Raw genomic sequence first — 9,999 nt, 5'->3', positions numbered from 1 at the left:
TAACATAACTCTTTAGGATGGGCTGTACTGATGTTTTACTTTAAGAAGTGTCGTGCTGGAGCTGTGACAACATTTTGGTGAATAAATAGTCATTATCCAAGCACCAAATATGAAACTTAACTATGGCCTGGTTTATACTACAGGGTTGCAAATGTAACTAAGTCATTTTGGGTGTGAAAAAGTGCACTTTTACCTGTATGGAACAGCAAGAACGGCTACAGGCCTAGGATTAGGGCCTGAATTCTGGTTGGCTTCTAGCTTTCCCTCCCTTCCCTTCCCTTCCCTTCCCTTCCCCAAAGAATGAAAATAACACAGAGTTAAACTTAGATTTTTTTTTAAATAATAATAAACATAAGGCCTTTAAAATGTGTTCCGAATTCTTACGGAACTGTCAAATCATATTTTCTTATTTTCCCACAATCAGCGGTTAAAAATTTCCTATATTAAACCAATCACCGATGTTTTATCAATAATGTGATGCCAGGAAGCGGAGGGGGCGGGAAAGAAGAAGACTGAAGCTGCAAGCGAAGGGGCCGCGCCGAGGGCCGAGGGGTGCCGCCCCCCCCTCCCCGGCCGCGGCGGCTGCTCCGCGGGCTGGCAGCGGCCCGGGGCCCCCGCACAGCGCTGCGGGCGGGGCGGGGCCGGGGGCGGGGCCGGGGGCGGGGCCTCGGCCGCGGCGGCAGCAGCAGGGCGCCGGTGGGGGCGCGCCGCCGTGGCGGAGCGGCGCAGCAGGCGGGGGCGGCGCCGCGGGCCGAGCCTGCGCCTGCCCTTCCCCTTCGCCTTCGCCTTCGCCTGCCCTTCCCTTCCCCCGCCGGCGGAGGGGCGGTCTCGGGCCGGCGCGAGGCGCCGCAGCGGCCGGGGGAGCGGCCGCCCCAGGAGCATGCGGCGGCGGCGGCGGCGGGAGGAGGAGTGAAGAGCAGCGGCGGCTCCTCCGCGCCTCTTCGCCTTCCCCCTCGCTCGGGTTTCGCTCTCGCGGGCTGCGGGAGGCCGCCGGCAGGAAAATGGAGCCGTTCCCCAGCGGTGAGTGCCGCGGGCGCCGCGCGGGGGAGGCTCGCCTCGCGGCCGCGGCGGGGAGCGGAGCGGAGCGGAGCCTCGCCGGGCGGGCCGCGCCGCGAGCAGCGGGCCCGCGGCGGCAGCGCGGGGCAGCCTGAGGCCGGGGCGGCGGCGGGACGGGAGCGGGGCTGGGGCGAGCGGCTTCGGGCGAGCGCTGCTGGCTGGAGGGACGGGGGAGGCCTCTTAGCCCCCGCCCCCCGCCCCGGTTTAGCTGATAAAACCAAATTTGGGGTAATTTTTTAGTTTGTTTGCCATAATTCCCATATCAGGCATGCACGTTTTTAATTAGGAAGGTGAGAGCAGGCTTCCTTGCTGCTTCAGTGCTGTTGCGCTTTTTATTGCCTGGCCGTAATCTCCGGCTGGCGGATGAGGGACCTTGCGAAGCTGGGGTAACTTGTAAAGCAAGCAGTGCTCTTGCTCTGGGTTGGCCCGCGAGAAGGAGCCTTATTTGTGTCGGGAGTGCCGAAACCGCCATGACTTTCTGACAGGGAGGGAGGAATCGGACCCTCTGTTTATGTAAGTATCCCAGGCAAGGCATTCGGAACAGCATCCCATCCCAGCGAGGGAAGTGAGGAATTCAGAAAATAAAGGAAGATCTAGGATGTTTACTTTCCCCTGTGGAAGCAAGGAAGCTTTCAGAATTGCCCATGCATTGCCAGAAGTGCTTAAAATAATGATTTGGTTGTAGCTTTAGGATAAGAATGCAGGAGCATTTGTTGAAGTTCTGTGATATGGCAGTGTATGTGCACCCTGTATATGTGACTAAAAATGAAGCCCTGTCTGAGGGTGAAGTCCCTGTTACTGCTGCCTCTGCAGTGATAACACGTGCTACCAGGACAGAAGAGGAAATGAAATTCTCAGATCAAATTGAAACCAAAGGATGTTTGGTTAGACAGAAGACAATAGCCAAATATGGAATTTGGACAAGACACTGGGTAAAACATCTTTCTTCCTGTTGAAAATGCAGTGCTTTTATTATGGGCAGGATTTGGTTTGTTAAATTACAGGCACACTTAATAACCATAGCTGAAGCACCAGCTTGAGTTTACTGCATTGTATTTCAATTTCTCGGGGATTTGTCATCCGGAATACAAAACTTATGCCGAATCCAGAAAAAAAAACATATAGCAAAACCTAAACTTTATGTTTCTCTTGAGAAATTTTACCATCATTGCCTTGTGCTTCCCTATTCTCAACTGCACTAAAAATTCCCTATGCCTTATGGACCACATAGTTCACAATGTGAAGGATAGCAACCTGAACTCTAGACAGGTTTTGGTGGTTTAACTAACAAGATGGGCTTATTATTATTATTTTATTAAATGACCCTTCTAGGGCAGGGGCATTTTATCATGTTATAATTGCAGCTTGTACAGGCAGATGATGTTTTATATTCTTACTAAATCCTGACCATAGTAGAAGATCTTTCTGCTGCAGCTTACTACCATCGCGGAGTTGTAGTCTAGACTCTTGTACGTTTGGTAAAGGGACTTTGTCTTTAACTGCAGTACAGTTTTTTTGGGGGGTAAGTTACTTGCTAAGCCTGTTTCCTTTAAGTTGAGGAAGATAGCCATCATATGTCACTCTAAAAGTCTACTTGATGTAATACTGTTCCTGTATTGTGTGAGACAACATGAAATGAATTCTGCTCTTTGTCCACGAAATTGGAAGAAGTGATTTGGTGGGCCTGAGAATACAGCTCAAAAGTAATTTCTGCTGCTTCTGAGAAGCCACATTCATGCACAGAGCCGTTCGCTGAAGTGAAACCCATGGCACAGCGATGATGGTGAGGCTGTTTGGAGGAAAACTTGGAGCTGAAGTTGGTCTGCAGATTTCCTCCAGAAAGCTGGCTCTGCTGAAAGGGAGACTAAGGAGAATTTGCAAAGATTAGAGCAGAGATGTTGATCATTATGTTGATAATCTTGATGTGTGTTGGTGATCAATAGCAACTGTTCAAGTCTGAAATGAAGAGGAGGCTTACAATATTGGCTTTTTGAATAGCATATTTGTTTCTAGGGCTGGTGGTCTGGGAGCTTTTGGAAGCATCACGTTTTCAAATAAACTGTGCTTCACAGTTACTAAAAGGTTTTTATCTTATATGGTGGTTAAGAGTTCTGTTTCTGAATCTGTATAATTTTACTGTGCAACATGCTGTATAAATTTATAGGAAAAGACAACTGTCATAGAGGGCTTAGAATATTATGTTTGTAGCTCTCTGGGGCTTTACCCTTCAAAAGAGAGTACTGATTGGATCCTAAGGTTTTCAGAGAACATTTTAGCTGGATGACGACGATTTCTTCTTTTACTTTCCAGATGTAGAGCTGCATACAGATAGGTATTTATCTTAAAATAGTTTTTGAGGCAGCAAATACACTAAAGTGGGAATGGAAGATCACTGTTTTTTAATAGTCTTTTTTGTTTTTTAATGAAAAACAAAAACATGGTCTTAATTCATCTCAAAAGTCAATCCCCCCCCCCCCCCCAAATAACCTCAATATAAATATTTAAGGTTTCTTTTTTTCCTTTCCCTAGGACATGGAATAGTTGAGTCAATAAATGTTTAGAAATAGTTCCTGATAAAATGTTTATTTTTGGTCAAATTCTTCTATGCTACATGACTTTGAGACCTTTTCAGAAATATATGTAATCAAAGTGTAATTAAAAGTGCACGAAAGTCTTGCTTATTGTTGCACATGTACTTTTTTTTTTTTCTAAGCTATATGACCTCAAATTCCTCTGTTATTTGGGGACTGCAAATTAAAGGACAGATTTTATTAATTCTGACCAATCATTTGTTACCCAAACTGTTCTACTTTAGACAAAAAAAAGTGAAATATGGACTAAAGGGGATATGTCATGTAATTTGGGGCATCTCTCTTTCTGATGGTATTACAAAATATTTCGTAAGGCTTTTGTTTTTACTTTCAGATTGCATGCATTTCTGACAGATAATTTCCCCATTTCCTGTTGAATACATTAAGCATTAAACTGTTTAGTTTCCTGTTTGAGATGAGAGGGGGAAAAAGTAGAAGTGAGCTATTGCAGTTTCTCACTTAAGACAGGTGACTTGCACAAGCAAGTATATACAGAAGGGATAGGTTGTTGTGATGATCTGCCAAAATGCCAAGAGTGATCCATTTATTCACTTTTTTGAATCATTTTTATCTGTTTTTTTTTTTAACCCAGCAAATGGAAACTTTAAAATGAAATCTTATTAAATAACTAAATTGATGAGCAAAATAAAAAGCATCTCGTGGGAAGAAATATTGCTTTTGTAGAAGATAGAAATAAGACAATCTAGGTGGTGAAATAATTTGTGAAAAAAATTTAGTTTGTGTAATCTGTTTCATTTCAGTTAATTCCTGTCATTTTCCAAATAATTTCTTTCTGTGCACTAGTAGTGTTAGGTATTTAAATGGATTGCAGGAGTATATTCTGTGTGCATAATCTAAGTCTACTGGGGTGAGCCACTTACCCTTATGTCAGTATTGTGCACTTTTCTGTTGTGAAGCAGAAGGGTTGTTGTTTGTTTTGAACTGTGTTACTTGGTTCTAAATGACGAAGTAATGTGTTGGTAGGATGACAGAACAGACCTCTTGGATTTTTTTTATCTCGATGTCTTTTTTCCAGGTTCTAAGTATCCCAACATTTCTTTTGTAGTCGAGTAAATACTACTCATGGAAAAATCTAATTGCGTCTATTTGTTTCTAAATAAATGTTTTATGTTGTTCAAATGTGTGTTACTAAACAGTTTTTTTCCATAAAGCCATGTTGTAGCATCTGTAGTTTGTGTTCCTGGATCAGTTAAGCTATGCAGAGCTTCCTGCCCCCCCCCCCCCCCCAATTTCTCAATGAGTTGGATATTTGTTTGCTTTTATTGCAGTTCTGTGAACTCTCGGTCTAGCAGTGGATGCTCAGAAATGAATGTGATAATTCAGATGTGGACTGTGTAACTGTAGAGGAGATCATCTCTCTCTTGGCTCCATCTATGTTTACAGTCCAACAAAGACTTCCTTGCTTTTTTTCTGCTGGCATTTTATGTTACAAGCTTGGATCTGGATGTATAGTATTAGAAACATACTTGGAGCAGAGTACTTCAGCACCTGTTATAAAGTGAAAAGCCATTTGATGATCAGAATAATGAGGGAAGAAGATGGATAAGTGAAGGGAAAGGAGGAGAGAGAGAGACAGAGAACTTAATCTGTTTGGAGTGTTCTGTTTTGGCAAGATCAAACATTTTGAGTTGACACGAGATTGAAAATCGCTTGCCCTGTTAAAACAATATCTGAACTTGAGGGCATAACAAAAAAACCATGCTCAATGCTTTCATTTTGAGATATTTGCAAGCTATCCTATGAGTCAAAAATGTTGAAAGCTTATGTTGATCTTGGTGTCTGTCATCTATAAAGATACTTCAGGTCTCTCTTACCATCTTTTTTTGGCAAGGTGGTGCATAGTCCAGCAACCGTGATTGACATCTGTGAGGCTACATTCACGTGTGCTAGATAAAGACCTGTAATGACAGCCATGAAGAATGTTAGAAAGTACTAAAAGCTAACCACTTCTGCTTGTTTAGCTAATCAAATAGAATATTTTTTTCATACTTAATGAGCACTGCCATAATAATTAACTACAAAGAAGCCAAATTTAGCTTTGTTTAATGCCTAACTCTGGTTTCACTAGTGATGAATTCAGCTTTAGGTTTCCAGAATTGAATTCAAGTCTTCCCCTTCCTCCTCCTTCCCCAGTGGTTTTGAGTGAAGGAAGTTCAGCCTCAAGTGAATTTCCAACTCAGCTAAAGAATTTTTTTTTCCCATAAAATATGGAAACAAAAAGCCTCCAGAAAAACAAAAATGGTCAAATTTTTTCATGATTGAGGACAATACTGTTCCTTTAGCTATCAGAGAAATTCTTTTGCATGACAGCTACTGCTTAGACATCTGTCCAGCAGTATCTTAAAAAACCTAATTAAGTTTTAAAGTACATCAGCATAATACAGTATGTAACATTTTTTGTGAGCTGGGTTTTACACATCTGTGAGTATTTTAAAGAGTGCATACGCACATGCTGGTAGCTGTGTGTTGAATTTTTTTGCCTTTAAGTATGTTGAGCTTAAATTGTAAGAATCACAAAAAGATTATGTACCCTGTAGCCAGGAAGAAAGGGAGAGAACAGATGGAGGCTCTTGAAAGAAGAGGGGAGGGGGAGGAACAGCTCTAGAAAACTCAGGCAGTTGATCGATGAGAGGGGAATTTGGGGGTGATAGGGTGTGCTGGGTTCTGCTCTGTTTGCCTCCCTCAGGCACAGCTGTTGTTTAATCCATTCTGAGTGTGCTGTTGTGCTAAAGAGATTCAAATAAGATCTCGGTGCCCAGTTCTTCTGTTGCACTACTCGAGGTATGTAGTAATGTGCTGCAGCAATGGTCATCTTTACTACAGCCAGTGAAGACTGAGAGAGGAATTCTGGTGCCACTGAAAACCGATCCAATGTTTTATTTGTTCATGTGGACATAAGTTGTTGTTGTTCCTGCTTGCTTGCTTGTCTGTTTGTTTTTGAAAAACTTGCACTTTTGGGGGGAATTGGTTTCACTCTGCTTTAGTAAGAGTAGCTGAGTGCAAAGAGCTGTCCTTGAGCTGTAATCACTGTTTGACAGTGAAGGCATTGATTCTGAAAACACTTGAGTTCTCATGTAACAATACTTCCCTCACAGTGCCATTGACTTTTATGGGGAACACTTGTGTTTAAAGTTAAGAATGTACCCAGCTTACTTAGAGCTTCGGGGCCTAACACTGCTCTTTATTTAAGCCTTTTTTTTTGCATAGAATCTGGCACTTGAAAACAGTTGCTTCTGCACTAATAATGAAAAAAATTGTTTTCAATACATCAGTGGAATCATTTGTGACTGTTTTTCATGCATGTAAGCCAGTCTTTTCAGAAACAGTTAGGCTTGTATGTGTGGGAGTCCAGCAAGCTCCAGAATGCTCTAGAAGTCTCATTACCTTTGAGCTGTAAACCCTGGCAGATGAGAGAAAGACATAAAGAGCAGTCTTTCAGAAAATGGAAGTGTGAATACAGCATGTATTAGCTGTCAACTTTGTTATCCAAATTTGTGCTTTTTATCACTGACAATAAGGCCTTGGTATCTCTTGGAACAAGTGAGTACTCTTAAGTGTGAATATGCATATGTAAAATGCTGTTCTCCAAACAACTGGAAAATAATCATAGAAGTCATTACAAAACATGCACTTTAGCAATTTAAAAATATAAACCAGAAGGAAATGAGAACTATTAATGATGTTTAAAACATACAAGCCTGGAAAAAGCTATGAACAAATGAAAAACAAAACCCCAAGGAAATGGGTTAAATGTTCCTTCATATCTATCTTCTGTGGTTATAAAGGAACACAGCTAATGCCCTTTAAGAGTGAGGGCTTCGTGCTTGAAAGAAAAAAATGTAAATCCAGACTGCCCAGTTCTGTCTTATGTGGGATGAAAGTTAAATGAAACACTTTTTTTTTCCCTGAGTTGAATCGTACTGTGATGCTACTACGATGGTGGTCTGCATTGCAGTGGAGGGAGTACTGTTTTTGTCCTGCATTACGTATGCTGATTGGGCTAGTGAGCTCCATCATAGCAATTGACTTGTTGGCAACTCTGTTGATTGATTTGGCAAAAGTTCAGGGGAGTGCTGTGCTGAGAGATGGTGCCTGGGATAAAAGGGACTACAATAGATGTTAAAATATAGGTGGGACAATACCCTTTGTACTTAAGTTCTTTGGGATTTTTTTTTCCACTTCTGTGTACACATAAAGCAGTAACAACCATTAATGTGGAATATCTGAAAGAACAGTATGCAGATTCTAAATCTTGTCTTTGCCAAACTTAGGTACTTTGCAGAGGAAGAGTAGGCAAAACCATGCTAGCTTTTCACCTTCAAAAATAATGATTGTGGGATTAAGATCAATGAAGACAGAAAAAATCATGTGTGGAGCTTCAGGATGGAAACGTTTTATTAGCAGGCAAAGTATCATTAGCAGGACTATGAGCTGCAGAAATTCTTCTCTTCTAAATAAAAATTTGGTGATTTTAAAAACAAATATAATGCTTTGTCTAGAGAGGAACTGAGATGAGTTCAGAGGGTTGTCTGTCTTTTTTTTTTTTTTTCCTGTTATCTCTTTTCCTCTCGTTTTCTTACTCTCCTTCTCCCCCTTTTCTTGGTAGCAATATACGTGTACTGAAATGTGTATAAACCTAACAAGAGTGATGCAGCCAAGGATGTGTGTGTTGCTAGGCAAAGCAATCCAGAGTGCTCACAAGATCAAAATAGCTGCTTGAGTGCACAGCTTGTTGATGGGAACTCCCTCGGGGCTGGCTCTGGAGTGACCCAGCTGGGATTTCTGCGGAAACCTGTCACAACCCTGGAGGGCATGTTCATCTGCTGTGTAGATGGGTCTGGCACTCTGCATGATCTGCAGCTCTCCCACCTGCTTTTTCCATGGTGATACTGAGCGGAAGAGATGATCCAGGGGCCCCAGGGTACTTCCTCAAAAGTCTCTGATATTTGGATTCCTCACCCCCCCCCCCCCCGAGGGTAGTTGGTTGTAATGAAGCTGATTTCAGGCTGACAAGATGTATTGTGATTGTGTAGGGCTTTGGAGCAATTTGAATTTCAGTATTTCTTGGAGGTACCATGCGGGCACACTGCCACTTCTTTCTCTATCAGAATGCTTTCTCTCATCATAAAATGAGACTGACATGTATTTGGGGAGATATATTGTTGCTCTGTTAAGACCATGTACTGTGTGTCGTGGGTAATAACCTTTAGACGTTGTTGCTTCCACAAGCTGAAAAACCAGTTATGAAGCAGTGAACATACAACACTTGCTTGTGACCTGCAGATGTTTTTATGCAGTATATCGTAGGAGTCATCAAATGTGCATTAGGTAAGAATAGTAATCTGGAGGGCACATCAGGTTGTGTTTTAGAAACTGTTCAGGATGAGAGGGTATGATGAATAGAATTTATTGCATTTAAAAAAGGTGGGGGGAAAAAAAAGGTAAGCAAACATCAGGTTGTATGCAGTCTCATAAGCCACTGATCTGTTAGATGACTTAAAGTTCTCTAAAAATTTTCCTCCAGAAGACTGGCTTTGGAAGAGAAATCTGTTGCAACTTGAACTGTGAGAAATCATGGGCCTGGAATTCATCAGCCGTGGTTATACAGTGATAGTCAAGAAGACAGTCAACAGTCCTGAGTGTGGGACTTTCAGTAGCTCAAGAGACTTGAGACGCAATTTCTTGTGGGTTTTACGAAAAGGCATTGAGTCTTGGAGACTCCTTATAACCATAAGGTATCTTAAACAAGCATTTTTATTTATTTTTTAATTGCAAGTATACCATTAACCATATTGGAAATGGGAAACAATAAAACCTCATCTTCTAAAATTAATATTCAGTACCCTCTTTCCCACTATTTTCCTGTGTTTTGTTGCACCAGTGATTGAGGATGGAACACTGGCTTAAGGTTGTTGAGACTTTTGGGAGGTTTTATCTCTCAGTGGTGTCTGAAGAGTAAAGGATCATTTAAAACAACTTCTTCCTCCCCCCGCCTCCAACCCCCCACCCTTCTTACTGTGGGAAAACTAACTCCTACTTGATTGAAAACCTGAAAATACTTTACAAGGTGTGAAGGGACATGATAAACCTGCACTGGATATCAAAATCCAGACTGAGCTTGTAGTGGGTAGCCTTATTCTTTGCTCATCTCTGTTGACCTCCAGGGAAATATTTATGGAATAAGTACCTTATGTTTTTGCATTTGAATAGTTGAAGTGTTCAGTAAATGATAGCCACTCTCTTTTCCCCTTCCACAAAAATTTCTTTTTTCTGATGATGTAAACGTAGTAATTCAAAATGACATACCAATATAACCAGGCTATGTACTTAA

At 41.9% G+C, this 9,999-nt stretch overlaps 1 protein-coding gene across 2 annotated transcripts in view; it reads left to right on the top strand.

Annotated features, from left to right (window-relative positions):
- Positions 1-935: 935 nt before the first annotated feature.
- The window catches only part of LNPEP (leucyl and cystinyl aminopeptidase), a 66,234-nt gene continuing 57,170 nt past the window's right edge, over positions 936-9,999 (top strand). Inside the window, exon 1 of one of the 2 annotated variants that reach the window (XM_067316660.1) lies at positions 936-1,020. In XM_067316660.1, the coding sequence (XP_067172761.1) occupies positions 1,002-1,020 (19 nt within the window). In that variant the 5' untranslated portion in view covers positions 936-1,001. The remainder of the gene's footprint in view (positions 1,021-9,999) is intronic. The other variant, XM_067316662.1, reaches the window with a different exon arrangement.

Source organism: Apteryx mantelli, chromosome Z, assembly GCF_036417845.1.
Source record: "Apteryx mantelli isolate bAptMan1 chromosome Z, bAptMan1.hap1, whole genome shotgun sequence".
NCBI classification, from domain to species: domain Eukaryota; kingdom Metazoa; phylum Chordata; class Aves; order Apterygiformes; family Apterygidae; genus Apteryx; species Apteryx mantelli.
Note: the sequence above shows the minus strand (reverse complement) of the source record. Positions and strands in the feature narration are given on the sequence as shown.